Here is a 20,329-nt window from a genome sequence, read left to right as displayed (position 1 = left end):
GCTTATAGGTACACTTGTGAAAGTGCTCAAAAGTAAAAGTATAAGGATGTTTATTGTAGGGTTGATAGCAATAATGAAAAATTAGAAAAAGGAGTGGTCATCTTTACTAAAAATTCTTTTATTTATTTATTTTCTGGGGGTGTCAACTGGTTTTGAGTCCCCTCTGAGATGCTGGGGATTATAGGGTCCCAACCATTAAGGATCTTTTACACTAGTGGGGCTGACAGAGATAAATCAAATAATCACACATATAAATGTGCCCTTCGATCTGTGATAAGTGCTACAAACACTACTAGAATTTCTAAGTAACGGATTTAGCCAGGCAGGGGGATTAAGGAAGGCTTCTCTGAGGAAGTATTCAGATCTGAAGGGTGAGTAAATGTTAGTGAGGTGAAGAGGAAAGGTGTATTTGAGGTAAAAGAAGAGCTCTGTAGAGGCCCTGGGGCAGGTTGACTTGGCAAATAAAAGGTGCTGGAAGAAGTCCAGAGGAGTTGGAGCTGACTGAGAAGAGGGAGCCCAACGCAAAAGGAGGCGAGCTAGCAGGTCAAGGAGCAGAGTTTGCAGGACCTGTTAGACCGCATTTAAGAGTGTAATCTTCAGCCTAAAACCTAGGGGAAGTCTTCGGAGGGGTTTAAGCAGGACACGATCAGATTTGCATTTCACAAAGAGCATTTTGGCTGCTTTGTGAAGAAGGGGTTGGAGGGGTCAGAACGGCTTGCAGCACACTCCTTCCAAGGCTACTTTTGTAATCCAGGCTGGAGTTGGAGACCTCCTGAGCTGGTGTGGCTATGGGGGATGAAGCTGGGAGGGACACTTTGAGGAGTAAATAGCAACGGGAGTGGGTCGTGGATTGAATTGGCCACGGGGATCAGCAGGAGGAGATGTCAGGGACGATTTCTAGATTTCTGTCATATTTAGGAGGATGAATGGGGGTGCCATTCATGGGATGAGGAACACGGTAAGAGGCCCAGGCATTAAAGGAAAGATCAGGAGTTCTAGTTTGGACGGCTGAGTGCGAGGTGCTGATGCGTAAATTATGATTGAGCCGCACCGGCATAAAGCTATCTATGCAGCCTTCAGATGTGATGTCACGTAAACACATTCAAGATCTATGCTAAAGGAAGACAGTGTGATCACATTATGTGAAAAAGAGTACAGTGTGTATATGCACGTGTGTATGTGCACAAACGTACGTCTGTATATGCATAGATGTGAAAAGGTGTAAAGCCCTTTGGGAATGGATGCCCTAGGCACTGGAGGGAGGCCACAGATAGGGGAGAGGGGATTTTGATTTTTTATACCCTCCTGGTTATACTATTTGAATACGTTGCAATGGCGATACAGGGCTTGTACAATAAAGAAAAGTAATGACAGTTCCAAGTAAACAACTGATACGAGAGTCTTTCTCTTTCAGAGGTTTCTTAATTGGAAAATCTTGTAAGCATTGTACTTTTTGTGTTTTTAACAGCATTTTCCTGACAGTTTGACTTCCCTAACCTGGTAGCTCTTACACTCTGCCTTTTAATCCTTTTCCACTAGATTGCACTATTACACTAGATTTCACATAGCCTACATACTATTTTGTATTCTGCCTTTCGCTAATTTTATTAATTTCAAAATAATCCAACATTTTGTAGATCAGGACATTAAATTATAATGGTGCATATAACTAGTGCATTTATTATGCATCCCTTTTGTTAAGGGTCCCACTGGTGCTCCTTATCCATCTAACGTTTCTGAGATGGAACACAGATAGTCCTGTTTCCGGGCAGTGGAAACCCAGTATGTGCTTTGGTCAGGCTATTTGAGCAAAGGAGTAAAACTACTAAGAGAAGTGGACAACTGTCCCTTCTCCATTATTCTATCAAATCAACACTTCTTTTATTGGGTATTTAATTTTCGCCCCAATTTTGATATGTATGATGCAAAGTTGATTCTTGTGCCTGTGCAGACTTTGCTTCTGTTGTATTATTTGCTCAGAAAAACAAAACAAAACAAAACACCTAAGAGTTTATGAGAGTCAGAGCTAGCACGTATCAGTAGAACTCGCTTCTAATTACATCTGGCTTTCCTCTGAAGGATTAGGCTACAGCTCTCGTCCATCATACCATGGCCAATGCCATCATCTTAGTCCTCTGGGAGGCCACGTGGAGTTGGGGGGTCATTGGAGCCCCTGGGCTGTTGGCTCTGCTCATCAGCAGCCTCCAGCATTTACTACATGCAGCTCTAGAAATATCACTTTTTATGTGTCTTATGACCATGAGAACAAAAAAGAGAAGCTTAAGTCTGGAATGCCATTTGTCACATTTTTTTTTTCATTTAAGTGTCTACTTTTTAAGAAATCACGTTTAAAGGCATCCAAAATTTCCTTCACTGCGCCTAGGTGGCTCAGTCGGTTGAGCGCTGACTTCGGCTCAGGTCATGATCTCACAGCTGTGAGTTTGAGCCCTGCGTCAGGCTCTCTGCTGAGCTCAGAGCCTGGAGCCTGCTTTGGATCCTGTGTCTCCCTCTGTCTCTGCCCCTCCCCGACTCCTGCTCTGTGTCTCACTCTCTCTCAAAAATAAACTTTAAACAAATTAAAAAAAAATAAGATTTCCTCCATATTAGTTGAAGATTAAATGTAATAATAGCTCACATTTTTCTGAGAACATCATTATGTGCACAGCACTCTTTTGAGGGTTTTAAATGTATTGTTCAATACTAACAACATCCTTATGAAGCGGGCACTATACTGTCCCTACCAGATGAGGAGACTGAGGTACAGAGATATTGCATAACTTGCTCAGTGGACAAAAACCGGGATTTCAACCCACTCTTACCTTCAGAGACTCTGATACAAAACACTACCTTTCTGTATTCCAACTTTATTTTACTCCAAAGACTAGTATCTTACCTTGCTTATGCTAAAATTATAAAATTCAAATAATTTTCAAACATATTTGATAATTACTTATGTTTTGCCCTGCTGGACTCCTATTTTAACAAAGTTTGGAGGCTTCTTATTTTGGCATTCCTAGGTTTAAAATCCTGCTGTTACACTTCTCTTTAGAGGATCTTTTCCTGAGGTTGGAGTGGATAGTCCTTCTCAGCAAAGCCTTTTTCCCCCATAGTTTCCAACTTTTTAATTTTCCTCTTTTAATGAATCTTGTGTGTGTGTGTGTGTGTGTGTGTGCATGCATGCCCATGTGTGCAATCATGCACATAATGCATGGAATTAATTTTTATGGGCATTGCCTCATTGCTAGTTATTTCTAATCCAGCAGTCAAGGGAAACTTACTTTTTCTAGAAAGAAAAATAAGTTGAAGATGATGTACTAGTAATAATATTTCAAAATACATTTAAAAGTATGTAGTTTATAAATTGCTTTTCCATTTAACCATTTGGGGTTAGTATTGATGGAGTAGATGATACGGACTTTGCAGTAAGCCAAGAAATAAGTTCAAAGTCCAACTCTGCCACTTAGTAAACTTATGATCCAGGGTATGTTCCATAATTTCCCAAGTCTTTTTATCCTCAGTGAAAAATGGAACTAAAAATACCTACTTCCCATAGTTGATAATGTAATGATTATCAGTTAATATGTATAAACTCTTAGTGTAGTGCCGCTCACTTATTATTCAAAACGCAGTAGCTAATGATAATGTCAATGCACATTTCTAGAGAGAAGAATATGAAAACATCTTAATATAAGAGACAATTTTAAAAGTATTAAGGATGTTGAATAAAGGAAGGGAAGAAAAGATATAGAGGGCCAGGAAGCAGCATAGCAACGTGGGGAAAGCAGACAGATGTCAGGGACATGAGCTATCTATCTAGTTTATGAAAACAAAGTCTGTGCCCCCTTCAAGTGAAATATGAAAAGAGACAGAGGAGACAGTGGACAGAGAAAGACATGACAGTTTGGTTCTAAGGTGAGTGTGTTAATCAGATTAAATTTCATTTGGCATTCCCTGCTGTTTACTTGGACAGCAATGGCAGAGTAAATCGTTATTTATTATTTCTTTCCCTTGACATTCTGATTAGCTCATCAGCAATCAGTCACCATTCACAGCTCTTCAATTGCTTTTATTAAATAACAAACCCCACCTCCTCAAGTCCGCAAATTATTCAGGTTTGGGAAAGAGTAATGTCTCTTTGGAGAGTGCTTGCTCCAGGCCAGATGAAATGTAGTCAGTCACGGTGCTACAAGACTCAGAATAAATCATGGAATCTTAAGGCGAACTTTAAGTATTATATAGTTTCAAGGGAATTTAAGGGCATGCCAGCCACCTTTGGATTAATTCAGACTGATGATTTTTGAGAGAGAGCTGTTGAGGAATTGGTTAAATTGTGTATGCCAGCTAATCACGTGAATGTCTTCTTAGTTTGGGCAGTGTAAACGCAGTAAGCATGTTATTCTTTGCTTTTGTGTTTATGCATCAGAGCAAAACTCACATCCAGGTACAATTGTTGCCGAGATTATCATGAACCTAGTGAGCACAGTGGAGTTTCTTTCAAGATTTCTGAGGATGCTCTGTTATCTTTGGAAAGAGTCCAAGAACCGGTCCATACAGGTTGAAATTTTTTTGCATATTAGATTTAATCTTGATAAGTTATGTATAGAGTAAATATTCTTAAATTGAGTTGTGTTTTCCCATGTTAACTAAGGAAATTTGTTCTCACAGAAAAAGAAATGCTTTGGTCCTTTTCTAACAAAAATCAAACTTTAAAATGGTAGCTTTTTTCAGCGAATATCTGCATTTGTCATTGCACAGATTATAGTAATTTTCTATACAAGAAGCTAGTCAACTGGATCCATGGTCTTGGACACACAATTAAAAACAAATAGTTATTTCCATGTTATTGAGATTTCTTCCTCAAGGTGTGAGACTTGAATGTGGAAGCAGGCACACCATCCGTGGTGTTGTGTCTTGCCTTTAGTGACACTCTCTGGCGAGTAGAGTCATATAAAAGTTGTCTTTTTATTTAGATTTATTGGACTACTGTCTTCTGTGGTCAGAGTGGAACTTTACATGGATTACTCTGAACTTTTAAAAAAAAATGAATATGCTCAAAGCAATGCTGGCTTTAAAATAGAATGATGCTGGTGGAATGTGTTTAAACTCTTACACTGCTTCTATTTTTTAATGACTGAGGCACCAATCAAATTTGTCTTTTGAATCTTGTAAAAGCCAACTGGACTACCCTTATATAGGACCTAGAACGTATGAGCAATGATAATTTGTTCACCTGGCAAGGACATGACAGAGTGGAAGAAAAAAAAAAATCCCATAGATTTAAGTTATCTTAGTAAATTCTTTAAATCACCCATAAAGTACAATATATGTAGTTTTGTGTGTATAACCCTGAACAATTCTTTTTTTTTTTTTTTGTATTTTAAATTTTTTTAACTTACATCCAAGTTAGTTAGCATGTAATCCAACAATGATTTCAGAAGTAGATTCCTTAATGCCCCTTACCCATTTAGCCCATCCCCTCTCCTAGAACCCCTCCAGTAACTCTGTTTGTTCTCTGTATTTAAGAGTCTTTCATGTTTTGTCCCCCTCCCTGTTTTTATGTTATTTTTGTTTCCCTTCCCTTACTGAATAACAATTCTTATGCATACATAGTCTGAGAACTACTGGGCTAGAATAAAGGAGGGAACAAAAGGGGTGCTGTCTGGATATTCAAGCCATTCTTTTTAAAAAAAAATTTTTTAATGCTAATTTATTTTTGAGAGAGAGAGCATGAGTGAGCAGGGGAGGGGCAGAGAGGGAGAGGGACAGAGCATCCAAAGCAGGCTCAGCACTGACAGCAGACAGCCCTCACACTCATCAACTGTGAGATCATGACCTGAGGTGAAGTCAGACGCTTAACTGACCCATTCACTCCAAACTGTTCTTTATGGTAACTCTCCAATCCATGGGAAAGTGGAGGTAGTTTTCAGTTCTATGGTCAGCCTTACATTTGGCACATATGATGTGACTCAGTGAATATCCTATATACCCTTGGGTTTTGTAGGTTTTCTCTCAGTCTTCTAGAGTTCATATTTTGTATGAGAATTACCTGATAAAACTGTGTAACCCACGTACCTACACTCTCCACGTTGGAGTTATGAATATGTGCTTAAAACATTGTTTTGTTACGAATTTTTTGGGGTATGAATATGTATTTTTAGAGAGTTGCCCAAATGATTCTTCTGTGACCAGAATGTAGTCTTTGGAACCCAGTGATCAAGAGAATGCAGTGGGGGTAGGGGAGATATTTGGCCACAAGAGGCCATGGACATTTCTGATCCTATTTTAGCTTAAATTATTTAGGGAGTAACGACTGTGTTTTTCACCTAGATTTAAAAGGAAACAATTTGGGACTCCTGGGTGGCAGGGTCAGGTAAAGGTCTGACTCTTGATCTCAGCTCAGGTCTTGATCTCAGGGTCATGAGTTCAAGCCCCGCATTGGGCTCTGTGCTGGGCGTGAAGCCTGCCTAAAAAAAAATAAAAATAAATAAAAGGACATAACTTCAGTTATTAAGCAAATCAACCATTTCTTAGAAGGATCATCCAGAAGATTGGTCTTTCAGTAGATATAAAATTAGTACACTTAAGTTTGCATATTTTAAAAATTAAATACCCATCAAGTCATTTATTTGCTTGGGGTGCTAGGGCCTTTGATTTCCACCTGCAGGCATCACTGAAATGTTCACCTGAGGTTTTGTTTGCCTCTTTGTTAGTTTTTAATAACTTGGGTGTTGAATTGTATTCTTTTTTTCCATTTTGGAAGGGAACTCAGTATTTCTCATCATTTAATTAAAGTTCAGAATTTTATTCAAAATTCCGTTTAAAAAGGAAATACACATTTCATCTCTTAGGGTGAGGAACCCCTTTCAACATGAAGCTTCCTGTACTCCTGCTGATGTTTTTATCTTCACTTGTCCTTAGTTTCTGATTCGTGAGGTATTTTCTTTACTTGTAAATGCTGGTTTCGCCCATTCTAGTTTCTCTTGCATTGTGTCTCATCAGGTTTTCTCCCTTTCTTTACCTTTAGTCTGCCTGTCTCCTTGCGTCTTTTCCCGAGCTAAACAAAATCTGTTTTCCCACACTCAGATAACCTGCCCTCTCTCCGCCTTGCTATGTTGCCGTCTATCTATCATATCATTTAATCTCTTTGCTCCCCTATCCCTGCCAATGTTCTTAAGATTAACTATATTTGCTGCATCTATATCTTGACCTTTTGCGGTTTGGTTTCTATTCTTGTCACTTTGTTGCAACTCCACTTTCAAGGAGTCCCCGGTAACTTCTCATTTTACACAGGCTAGCAGTCTTTTCTAAACTCTCATTCTCTTTGACCTTTTTGCAGTATGTGAGGATGTTGATTCCAGTCTCCTTGATATCTCTTGTGTTGACATATGTGACACTTCAGGCTCAGTTGTCCAACCTCTCTGACTGCCTCTGCTGCTCTTTGCTGAATCATCCTCTGTGCTTGCTATATAAATGTATTTATTACCATGTTCTTCTGCCTTTGCTGTCCCTGCCACTTCTTTGTGCGTTCCTTCTTGCTATATTTCAGCTCCAGAAGCTAGGACAAAATTGTAGGGTATACCCTGGGGGGATTCCTGGACTGAGCTGAACCCAGAGGGAACATACCTGAGATGGTTAGAGGAAGGGAGAATGTATTGGAGACCCAATGTTGTAGTTAGGAAAATCGTACCCGAATATTATGTCTAAAAGGTAAGGATGAGGGGCGCCTGGGTGGCTCAGTCGGTTAAGCATCCGACTTCGGCTCAGGTCATGATCTCGCGGTCCGTGAGTTCGAGCCCCGCATCAGGCTCTGTGCTGACAGCTCAGAGCCTGAAGCCTGTTTCAGATTCTGTGTCTCCCTCTTGCTCTGACCCTCCCCCGTTCATGCTGTCTCTCCCTGTCTCAAAAATAAATAAACGTTAAAAAAAAAAAAAAAAGGTAAGGATGAAAAATGAGGGAGAGTAAGCAGTAAGAGTGGTGGTTCGATGATGGGAAATAGAATAGATGAATGGCTCAAAAACACGAAGGTGTATCTTCTCCAGATCACCTGGTATATGAGGGTGCCTAGTGCATGTGACCTGGGAGCATGGTCTCTTTAAAGAATTATGCTGGGGTTTTGGCTTCAATAATCATTCCTCTGGGGATGAATTTCCAATCTGTATCTGAAACCCCATTAAGTTCTCTTACGAACCAGAGTTCTATTTCGATCTTTCTCTTAGACGGTTTCACCTGGATATTCCAAGTGATACCCTGGACTTAATATATCTCAAATTAAATTTATCATCTTCCTCCTAAAACTGACTCCTTTTGGGGGGATTCCTAATGTATCACTATTTTGTGTCATTCTGGTTCAAAAAGTCAAAACCATCTTTGACTCCCCTTTTAACTAACCCACATGCGGCAATTTGAAAACTTTGTCAGTATTATCTGCATGATGTCGTGTAACTGGCCCCAGCTTTATTTTCCTTTTGCTTCAACCACTGATTTATGGGCTCACTGCTACCCTGCACTCCAGAGATAGCCTCCTATTTATTAGCCCCTAATCCCAATTCTGCTCATTTCTGCCAATGTAATGTTTCCAAAACTCAACTGTAAAATTTCTTTTTTTTTTTTAATGTTTATTTATTTTGAGAGAAAGAGCTTTTGCAGTGTGAGTGGGGGAGGAGCAGAGAAAGAGGGAGAGAGAGAGAATCCCAGGCAGGCTCTGTGCTGGCAGCTGCACAGGCCCAGTGTGGGGCTTGAACCCACAAAACCGTGAGATCATGACCTGAGCTGACACCAAGGGTGGGACGCTTAACTGACTGAGCCACCCAGGCGCCCCCTCAACTGTAAAATGTAAAACATACTTTAAACTTATCATAGCACCCCTATCCAAGGATTATGGCTCCCCCCTGAGGGTTTTGTAGTACTTCTCTCTCTACCACTCTGTATATGTGTAATGATTATATGCATATATATTTCATTCATATTTGTGTACATGAATGATCAATCCCTGAAGATTGTGGACTTGTTGAGTTGCAGAACCTGTATCTTGTTAACCTTATATCCTTACATATTCCTTGTAGTGACACACAACAAATATTTAGTAAATGGAATTAAACAGCTAGTGGGCGGAAAGGAATCTAATCCCAGTTAATAGTAGCTGATCTGTGATAGTCATTTTAATGTGACATTAATTTCATTTTTTGTGCATTTGTTTTATTCTGAAAAGCTTTTTTATTAAGCTGTGCTGATGGCATAAATGGAACAGTTAACTGGAAGACCAAACAGGCCAACAATTATATTTTCAGCAGAAAAATGACTGGTGGGAAGAAAGATGGTGAGTTTAGGTGGTAAATCTAAATCCCCTTTGGGGGGTAAATTAAATGTTCGCTTCCAGTATCCCATTTGCTTTTTTAGTCATGTGTGGATTTTTTTTTTTTTTTTTGGTAAGTCAGTCTGAAAAAAATCAGATTTTGTTTTCCTAATCTTCTAAAACTTCTGATCCTCTATGTTCTTAATCCATTATTTTCTAAATTTTTTTTCCTTTGCTGTAGTTTGCCTTTTTTTTTAACTAAAAATAATTCTTGTTTTTAACCTATTGTGACCCTTATCCAGTCATTACCTTGCCACTTATAAAAATTGTCCCAGTGTGGTTATTATAACAATTTATTTACAACATTGAAAAACATTAAGAAGCACATTTAACATAAATCATTTTAAAAACAGTATTTATTCAACCTTAGAAAAATGGTCATAAAATATTTTGGCTAATTGTGGATGGTTTTTTGACTGATTTTTTTGTTGTTGCAAAACCAAATTGATATGTTTTGCTATTAAATAATTAGATGGCACTTACTTTCTATTGGAAAGATGACCTGACCCTTGGATGATTTTTTTTTCCTAAATTTTTTCTTCCCTATCATAAATGTGTCCATTAGCAATATGCCAGGACCTTTGAAATAATGCATTTCATCAGGGAGAAAAAGACTTACTTAATAACCAAAAGATGAGTTGTTTTCAAAATGCTGATTATCATCATAAGCTTTCACTTAACATTTCTTGATTATTTGCCTTTAAGATCTCTGCCCACCACCCCCCACCCCAACCACACATATGCACATACACAATTTTGGCTATATGTGCTCCTGCATGTTTGCATGTAGCCTGGTTTCCATGACTTTGGGGCAACCAAAGTGTCTATAAAAATAGCAATTTAAAAATGTTTTTAGAAGAGAAGTAATTTTATGTGATAAAAATGGCTTTACTGCCATATAACAAATCCTGGGTACCTTGTAGGAATGATTCCTGGCTTACCTCACTCTCTTCATACAGCTCCAAAATTAGAGGTCACTAGCTTTATTCCAGCTAGCGCCAAATTATCCCTTAAGCTGGAATCATCCACGTCCAGGTCTGTTTCACAGTAAGACAGAGGCTTCCAATTTTCTACTCTACTGTTTTTGAAACAAACCCGCAAGTATCTTTGCATTTTTAAAGGAATTTTGATTGGTAATATCCATAATAAAACATAGAGTTTTATAACAATAACTTCCCATGAGAAGATCACAAAACTTTGTTTAAAAAAGCACTAAAAAATGCATTTGTTCCAGGACCGAAGCCCATCATCTCAGAGTCCTTTCCCCACACCTTCCTTAGATATTCTCAAAGGATTCCTCCTGGTTTCTTCAAGGGAATTACCCATGATGATCATCAGGATCTGGATGCTTCCTTATTCAAGCTGAGAGCCCTGAGCTTCTTAGGCATATCCCCTCTTCCTGTTTTCTGATCTTCCTAGTTATGGCCCCAGATGACTCTCAGTGTTGCCATCTACAATGTACTAAATCTCTTCATCTCCCGAGGCCTTGGGACTTGCTCTGCTTCCTGGTGCCCCACATGAGATCACCAAAAACTCTCCCTTTGGACTTCACACCATTCTGCACTAAATTTACAGTCATCCATTCTTTTTTTCTTCAGTTTCTTCTCTTTCACTTTGATCTCTAGAACTCCTGTTATCTTTGAGCATGTCCCTCCATTTCCTACTTGATTTGCCAAAAAGGTGTTCCACAATAAGCTGTTGAGCCCCGATGAGTCATCTGCTGTGGTGCTTTCTTTCTTTCTTTTTTTTTTTTTTTTAATGTTTATTTATTTTTGAGAGAGAGAGAGAGAGAGAGAGAGAGAGACACACACACACACACGGAGCATGAGTGGGGGAGGGGCAGAGAGCGAGGGAGACACAGAATCAGAAGCAGGCTCCAGGCTCCCAGCTGTCAGCACAGAGCCCAATGAGGGGCTCGAACTCACGAACCACGAGATCATGACCTGAGCCGAAGTTGGACCAACGCTCAACCGACTGAGCCACCCAGGTGCCCCTGCTGTGGTGCTTTCTTAGTAAAATGTGCGATTCCAAGATCTTTGCATGCAGCATTCTCCAGAATCTTCAAGAGATACTTGTCTCCTCCTCTTTTAAACTTCATGCTCTCATTGGATCCCAAACTGATTTTCTCCTTAGAACTTGAGTGATAATTACAGTTCTCAAAATAGAAGTGATCAATACATCCTAAATCTACTGAGATACCACATCCTCAGTTTCTTTGAACTCAACCTTTAGCTTTTTTTCCCTTCCTGGTCTTCTCATCCAATTTAAATACTATCACTATAGTTCTGTATTATCAAAATATACAGAGAATGATGCCTTATCAACTGTACGAAGAGAATTGTTTCTAGTGGTTCATAGAGCAAGGCCGTTTTAAATGCTACCTCAGGTATCAAATGTTCTTTGAGATGTTCTTGACCGTGAATTCCAATCATCTCTTTTTGACAATTTCAAGAGAGCACAAAACATTCTAAGAGCATTTATAGAGTAAAGTAAGTTTAGTGATTGTATTTTTTCTATACCTTTTAAAATAATGCTCTGTCCTAAATTTTAGCAGTGGGATGGTATCTCTTCTGTAAATAGGATTTTGAGGAATTTGAAGTCTCAGAGTCACACAGTTGGCATCATTCTATCTTGGCACAAATTACAAAAATCATAAAGAGCATTCTAAATATAGATTCCCTTTTTTTCCCCTAGGGTGGAGGTAGAGGAACTTAAAATTTATCCCAGAATAATTTAAATAAAAAAGGAATAAGCCTTCACATTACTCATTCATATACTTCACTTAGATAAATGTTTTCAAATTCTCCTTTCTTTCTTAACTCACTTTCCAAAATGGGTGAGCCTTAGGTTTACTGATAAACTTTTATTATTTTTTCCCCTAAGAAACAAACTTTCTCCTTAGAGAAAGTCAAAATAATCATGTACTGATTTCCTAATTATTTAATATTAAACTTAAACTTTAATTTGACCTTCTTGGGAATAAAGTAATATGTACTCTGAATAATTCGTTAGAATTCTCTTCTGCTGTCTTAAAGGAGCTCCTCCTTAGCTTACTGACAGTCAAGGACTGGCATGCCTTGAAGATGGAAATATGTCTCTAGATGACTTCTTTTCCTCTGTGGTTGGAGAGGAGCAGGAAGTGCTCCTATGGCTGAAAATATATATTCTTCTTTGCCTCTGAAAGGTGGCAAATTTAGGAGGAAGAGTCACAAAGTTCCAGGACTTCAAAAGACCATCTATCAGGGATATGAGTTTCTCCTTCTAGGCTCAGGTAATGCCAGCTGAAATGTCTCCTTTTAAACTTCAAGTGTGTTTCTTTCTTTAAACAAAAGAATCTTCAGGTCTGTTTCTTTCTTGGAGTTGTGACTGTCAACTCATTTCTTCCCGTTGTGCAGTGTTATTACGGTAACTTCACAAAATAGAAGAATGAACTCGGACAAATTCTGGTTTGTCATCAAACAAAAGGTTAAGAAAGTGCAGGCATTATGCAACATAATTAGCTTGCTGTAGTAGATCGTAATAATACAAGGTACAGACAACCACCAAATGTATTACCTTATGCTTCCAACTCAACAAAATACATGACTTACTGGGTTCAAGTCCCAGCCTTTCCTCTTACTTCTCCTTGAACCTATCATTTTGTCTGTCTGGGTTCAATTTTGTTATCTATAAAATGAAGGACTGAACTCTCCAGGGGGGCAAGTGCATGCCAATTCCGATTGATAGTGTCTGTCAGGAATTCTGGGTTGAGAAGAATGCTGAGGCCATATCCAAGTAGGAAGTAATGCTATGATCTGTCTTTAGTAGAGAAATATATTTGGCATGCTCAGGCAGGATGACATCTAAAGCCCTTCTCAACAGCAGCGTTCACGAGACTAAGTTCATCGATCACCACTTAACAATGTTTTGCAACCACTTTCCAACTGACATTTAAGAAAAAAACAACAGGACAAAACAAAAACATGTGATCATTATATGGAAAATCAAGACGTTTCACTCCAGTGTAGAAAAATAGTTTCGGTAAGTGGCTTTGGTCAGGAGGAAAAAAAAACCTTTTGCTTTTTGTAGAAAAAGATGCAGTGTTTCTCTTCTACCTCATGTAAAGAAAAGTGGCCTTATCTCTTAAAGGAATGAAGTTAAAAAAGCAATGTAATGCCTTCCCTGTGATGAATTCTACAGCCTAGGCATGGTCTGTGACTGCAATAAAAACAGTAGCTGACCACCGCCAAATGAATGGCCTGCAGTACTTTGATGTTGAGTAAACTCAAAGGTGAAGGGCAGACTGCTGAGAAAAACTTTTGATTCCAAGCCAGGATTTATAAACCTGGATTGATCAAATATAAGGTAAATCTTAGTGAGAGGGGGAAAAGAAACCCCACAGAAAGGTCGTGTACCTAGCTGGATACTGATGTTCCTCAGAATAGTTTTCTACAGCAATTATCTAGGTTAGTAATTAAATTTCAATTTGGCTATAGAAATAATACATTAAAAAAATAAATTGGGAAGGAAACAATAAATATATCGGACTCTGAAACCCTGAAATGAGTTCTTTTGAGGCAGAGACAGCAAATGAGTTTCATCTCTTAGAATCCATCCCGATTCATTGGTAGCAGCTTCTTGTGGTGCTGTGTGTTCAGGGGCTCCAAGCCTTTTAGCTGGTAAAGCCATAAAGTCTAAGACCAAACTTAATTTTTTTTCCTGACAGTACTTATAAGTTTTAATTACCAGGGATGGCCATATAATAAGTTTAGCAACTGTATTTTTTACGTAACTTTCTTTTAAAATGATATCCTGGTTCTTAACATTAGGATTAGCATAAGGATTTAAGGTAAAGAGGATTTTGAGGAATCGGAATGTCTCATTGCTTAGGCAAAAGTTTATTTTCAAAGCTGTGCCAGATAAATGGCTGTTCAGTATTACCATTCATCTTAAACGTACTTAAAAGTCTTCTTCATCATTTTTACCCCCAGTTTTTTTCAGGCAGTGCTATGAACAGTTGAGAAACATGCGCCATCTTATTTAAGTAATTTTCACTCAAAGCACTCTTGTCATGCTTCCCATTGAACAGCTTATGTCTTAAAACTCTCTGAACATGAGAGGCAAATTAACAAAATTGAAATGCTTTTAGAAGTAGACTTTAATTTCTTAATAATAAATTACTTATTAATTATAGTGCGTTATAATATTCTTAGGCTGATTTAGCTATTGCTGAAGGTAATAGATCACTTAATCAATAGATCTCTTTGTTTAAATTATGCAGTATATTTCCCACACAGCAGATATGTAAGAAATTATTTTATACAACACATTAAATCCATTCATTTTGATTTGACAGTTCGTGTTTACATAATGTATGGGTTGAATTAAGACTTTCTATGGTACACTTATTTATTTCTGAATGCATTTAATACATGGAATTTACGCTGCCATCTCAAATAATGGCTGTGTCCCAATTATAGTAAGATCATCTATTCAGAAGTATACCGCATCAACTAAGGACCAGGAAATCGGCCACAAAAGGTGGCCAAAATCGATGCGGCAAATGCAGGCTCCTGTTTTTCACATCTAGCAGAGCCCCGCGTGCGTTAAGACAGAACAAATTTGTTCTTACTTTAACACACAACGCCACCTCATTTGGTAGTCTGGTTTCTAAACGTGCATGCAGCAGATTAATAGCAGCAAATTAGAAGGGATAGAGAAGCTGCTATAGGAAACATACTGATAGCAATGAGAAATGACAGCTGACAACTTGTCTGCAGATGAGAAAACAGAAAATCTATAAAACACACAACCTTAAAAAGCATTAGCAGACTGGGACCCACTAGCGGAGGTGTGTGATCAGTAAATGACAAGGCACCCAAACGGTCCATAAGGACGTCATTGTATAATAGAGCAGAGTGCAGTAATTGATGTGCCAAATGATGATGCTGTACCATCATGAAAAAGGATGGACTCCATCCTTTAGAAAACTCAGCTCTCTGAACTGTTTCCTTCCTTGGGTCTCCTGGTAAAGTGAGAATTTACTGTGTCTTATTAAACCTTAAAAGTTAGAAAGTGATGATATAAGTGGACCCTTTAGAAGGATTAATTTGTTGATAAAGCATCTATGAGAGAGATATACACAAAATAGGTGCCTAACAGAGGCCACCTGGACGTGAACACTGACAATACTTTATGACTTTCTTCTCAGAGATTTCAGTGGAGAGACAGCTTTCAGATTTAAATCTCCCTGGTACTTGCAGGGTCTCACACTCAGCAGCTAGTTTATTTTATAACCGTGCACTTGTTCTTGGTGATGCAGAAAAAGGTCTGGTAAGTGTTCTTTGGACTTTTTTGTAGAGAAGGGACTTTGTACGTGCCTGTACACACGCATACGCCATTAAAAATAATCCTTGTGATAATTGTGAAGTTATATGCTATAAATTCTAGCAATGCACCACCATAATCCTTTCAAAATTTCATGTTTACTAAATACATCCAAATTTGCTTTTGTTTTTAAGTAATTGTACATAAGCACTCAAATGCACACCCTCATCACGATGTGGCTCCCTTAGGGAGAAATTTCAAATGGACTATTAATAAAGGAAGACAGGATGCTATTTAGCTAGCATGAGGCCCCACTTTATTGTTACTGCCATCACCGTCTGTTACTTGATTCTTGGCTCTCTGCTGTCACATGATTGTTGACATGATCTGTAGTTTTCTGTACCTTATGACTAAAATGTACAGAGAACAGTTTTGTAAAGTTTTCGGTAGCATGGTAATGAAGAACATTGAACTGAGTTTAGGGACCCTGGCCCCTTGCCCACACACCCTTTTGCTCTTCTTAGATATGTAATTTTTCCTAAAAAAAAATCTGCTCTCTGTGACTGTCCTCAGTTTTTAATCTTTGCAAATCTAGCTACCCTTGCTGTTTGAAGATGCTGTTTTTGACCCCCTGTGGGTTGAATTTTTGGTTTAATTGTTTTTCCCATTAATGGTGATGGATTTGCACGGGATTTAGCCACACACTGGTTTTCAGTTTCATTTGTTTCCAGTGGCATGTGTTTGCAGAGGTAATGGATTTGCAGCCGTAGACAATTGCAAAGCCATGTGATACACAGAGAGACCAGAGCCTGTGACCTCAGTTTGATTAGCATGACACTGTACACATGTATATTTCAGAGATCATTAGATTTTAGTACTGTGGATTCTTAGAATGTTTAAATTTGATTTTTAAGATTTGTTTTTAAGGAAAGCAATACACTTCAGGCTTTCTGTTTGTGAGTACTGTGTAGGTACATGTGGACGCAACACGTGTTAACTGAGTCACAGCCATTGTTGGTGTCGGTGCAGACCAGATCAGCGTTATTTATATAGCTCATGCTTAGAACAAGAGCCTGTAACTTGGAATTCTGTGTCCCGTGTTGTTTCCAAAAGGAAGCTAGGTGTAAATACCGCCCAGATAGCCTCTGTTGAAGAGTGATTTGTTTTGCAGGTAACAAATGGGAAAGGGAAGGGTAAAGGGCCCTTCTCTAAAATGTTGTGTGGGTGCCCGTAATTTAAACTGATGCTGCAGAAAGGAAGTATCATTTTCACAAACAAAACATAGTGGCTTAGTCATTTTCCATTTCTGGATGATGAATGTGCCATACATCCATATCATGTTTTTCTCAGAGTGAATGGCGTACTATACTTACAGTGAAGCAGCCTTTACTGCAGAGTTGCCAAGGTAACTGACCAGCAAGTATGCAGTTCAGCACATTGCAGAAAGGCAATTGAGTACATGTGAATAAAGAAATGTGCATGTCATCTTAAAACCCACGAGGGCCATGGTAAATTGTGGTTTGGCTCTGTAGATCACAGAAATGGTTTTTATGAAAGCGGAAACTGAGATGTTCCATACTAGTCCTTGTAGTGAGGTGATGTGCGGTGGCAGGTACCCCTTCGTGGTTCCCCTTCAGGCCTTGCCAAGGGCTATATAGTAAATAGAATCATTTCAATATTGTTTAATATGAACAACGTTTCTTTTGGCTTTAGAAGCCAGCTTTTATTACTTGATGGCGGCACAAACTAAGGGAGACTCTTAGTTTATAATGTAAACGGAGGATGATAACCCAGAAACTGCTACACACATGTGAGAATTAATTCGTTAAAAAGCTGAAATTTAAGTCAAGTATTATGTATACATTTAGTCCACAAACATAACACCTGTGTTTACCTCCACAGTGCTTTTTAAGTAGAAGGTTTTCATCCATTCAACAGGCGTTGGTAAAATTATTCAAATATGTCAGACACCTTCTAAGTGCCAAGAAAATCACAATGGTAAGGAAAATTCAGTGCTGGACTTCAAGGTGTTTTAGTCTCTAGAAAGAATAAATTACGTAAACTCTAGAGAGATTCCTTTAGATTCTTTAAAGTACTCCTGTGCTTTGAGGGTAGGATGGTGATCTAGAATTTAACCACCTTGACATACAGAATGAAGTAACTTCTCAGTAGGGGTTCACAAATCTCCATAATTTGACTCTCCTTCCTAGTTTTTCTCCTTTTGCCTTAAATATGTCTCAAGATCACAACTTCATTTGTTTTTCCTTGAAAGGTCCCCCCAGTATCCCACGACTGTATCTTACAAGTTTTCACCACTGAAATGCCCAAATCCCCATCTATGAGTTTCAGAATCTTGTTAGTGTTTTATGAGCCATATGGAACTCTGCTTCTTACATAAATCTTTTCCAGATCTTTTCCAGCTTCCATTGCTCCTCACCATCTTACTATGTATTGCCAGAGCAGTCCATACGTCTGGGAACATACCTAATTAGGTGGGCGTTGGTCTCCCAAACCAAATGGTGAACTCATGGAAGGCAGGGACTGGGCCTCCTCCATTTTCACATTCTCCACAGCACCTGGCATTCAGGGGAGGCTGTGGAATCCAACTGATGAAAAATTTCACATTCTCATCCTCTCTATTTTTCTGTGACTTGCTCATTCTTTTGTTTTGTTTTGTTTTGTTTTTTTGGAATGGGACCATTTCCACAGGTGAGTAAATTGTTCTTGGGGGGAAGAAGTTGGGTATTCTAAGGGCCACGTGCAGAGTACTTATGAATACTAGCAAATCAAGTCAGGAAAGGAGGAGTCTCTCTACGTACCTAGTTTAAACATAACTTGCAGCTTCCTTCCATCTGTTATATAGCCTTTGAAGTTGTGTTTTTAGTAGCAAAGCTATGGGTACATGAAGCTACAATATTTTCATTCAGTTCTCCATTTTTGTCAGCCATCCATAGAACTGCAGGGACAAGTTTTCACAGATAAAGAAGCATTTTGTGAGAGTTTGTATTTTTATGCTGAAAAATTTACTGTCAGTGATTTTGCTATCTAGGGCTTTTAGTTGTGAGCCTAGGGTAAGCAGCCTTGAGGTTCTCAAGGTTAATTACTACATTCACGAATCCATCAGTGACTAAGAGAAAGAACTGACCAGATAGGATTTATCTGTTTAAAATCCACCACTGGTGGATTAAAAGCCACCACTAGCCAATCAGGAAGATAAAAAACTAAAAGAGATTGTAGAGGTGACAAGTGTAATGGCAATAATGTGTTGGTGGAGATGATGATATCACAGGAAAAAGAATAGGTGGGAACTAATTAAACCAATTTAGCCATTTTAATGTACTCACATCACATAAGTAATTGGAAACTCATGAAATCTGCCCCATTTCATTTAAAGAAATTATTTGCGCTGAATTTTATTATGTGATTGTTATGTTTATTTAGGATGTAGCATACTAGAATAGATTAATAGAATTATTAAAAGTCAAGATCAGGTAAAATGGAGTAAATCATTTCTAGGATAAATACGAGGAAAAAGTATCCAATGCATTTTTATAAGCGTATATGAAAGTCACCTATTATATACATTTGATATTATATAGTCTGCTACGCTTTGTCTGGCAAATAGTTAATATGGTTTAGATTTTTACCACTTAAAAATTACTCTTTATACTTCACTTTCAAAAAAGAAAAAAGAAACTGTAATCATAATTATGTAGTGGGTCAGTTCTCATCATATATTTTGTTGGTAATAATTTCCATAAAAAGAAATTACCAAAAAAATATTATGAATGTCTTCCTATTTAATAACAGCTTTAATTATTAAATGTGCCTACTTTTGTTTACATAATCTTTGAGAGTGTCTAAACACACCATGTTGAAAGAGTTGTTTCATGTTTTGTCCTGAAGTCACTTCCCTTTAAAACAAACTTCTTAACAATATTTTGCATGCTGCTTCAGTTCTCCCAGAAATTTCTAAAGAAGCAAAACCCTTCTTTGCAGTGCAAGCAAACTGTGAGCGTTTCTCATTATCTGTCTTTCGATCTCTTATCTTTCCTTTGTTTTCAGTGTACACGATTTTCTCGAAGGTGCACTCTGATCGGAATGTGTACCCATCTGCAGGTGTCCTCTTTGTTCATGTTTTGGAAAGAGAGTATTTTAAGGGGGAATTTCCACCTTACCCCAAGCCTGGTATGTTCTCAGTGGGAAACAAGTGGGTAATATACTAAATTTTCCTTTTTGTTCAGTGTATATGACTCACAAGGTCTATGATCAGATATTATTAACATTATTCAAAATGGTCTGTAAATGTGATAAATTGGCTGTTGTAGGGATCTTTCCTGTTTTAAGATTAAAAATTTAATCACAGAAGAAAATAATTCATTTTTGAATTAAAAAAAAAAAGCTTGTTTCTAGTTTTCCAATGTTGAGTTTTGTGCTTCTGACAAATGACCTACCTGTATTCGTGTAGAAATAATTATAGCTGTACAGTTATGATTTTCCGTATTAAGACTTCGATTCTTATGTAGCATATTGATCTTTGGAAGACTATACATATGTTGTAAAAGAGAATGAAATATGGTATTTAGAAAGAGTTCTCAAGAAAGCTTTTACAATATGAGATAATTTTATATAACTTCATAATATAATGAAGATTAATTTTTCCTTCAAAAT

At 38.1% G+C, this 20,329-nt stretch overlaps 1 protein-coding gene across 10 annotated transcripts in view; it reads left to right on the top strand.

The window, feature by feature from the left end:
* Positions 1 to 20,329, top strand: part of SGCE (sarcoglycan epsilon) — a 69,686-nt gene that overhangs the window by 7,780 nt on the left and 41,577 nt on the right. For 5 of the 10 annotated variants that reach the window (XM_019825477.3, XM_019825476.3, XM_006929187.4 and 2 more), the window contains exons 2-3: positions 9,209 to 9,316; positions 19,724 to 19,846. The exons of 3 other annotated variants lie outside the window; for them this stretch is intronic. In XM_019825477.3, coding sequence (XP_019681036.1) covers positions 9,209 to 9,316; positions 19,724 to 19,846 — 231 coding nt within the window. The remainder of the gene's footprint in view (positions 1 to 9,208; positions 9,317 to 19,723; positions 19,847 to 20,329) is intronic. 2 more of the 10 variants (XM_019825481.3, XM_019825480.3) reach the window with 1 other exon arrangement.

The sequence above is a fragment of the Felis catus genome, chromosome A2 (genome assembly GCF_018350175.1).
Source record: "Felis catus isolate Fca126 chromosome A2, F.catus_Fca126_mat1.0, whole genome shotgun sequence".
Lineage (NCBI taxonomy): Eukaryota > Metazoa > Chordata > Mammalia > Carnivora > Felidae > Felis > Felis catus.
Note: the sequence above shows the minus strand (reverse complement) of the source record. Positions and strands in the feature narration are given on the sequence as shown.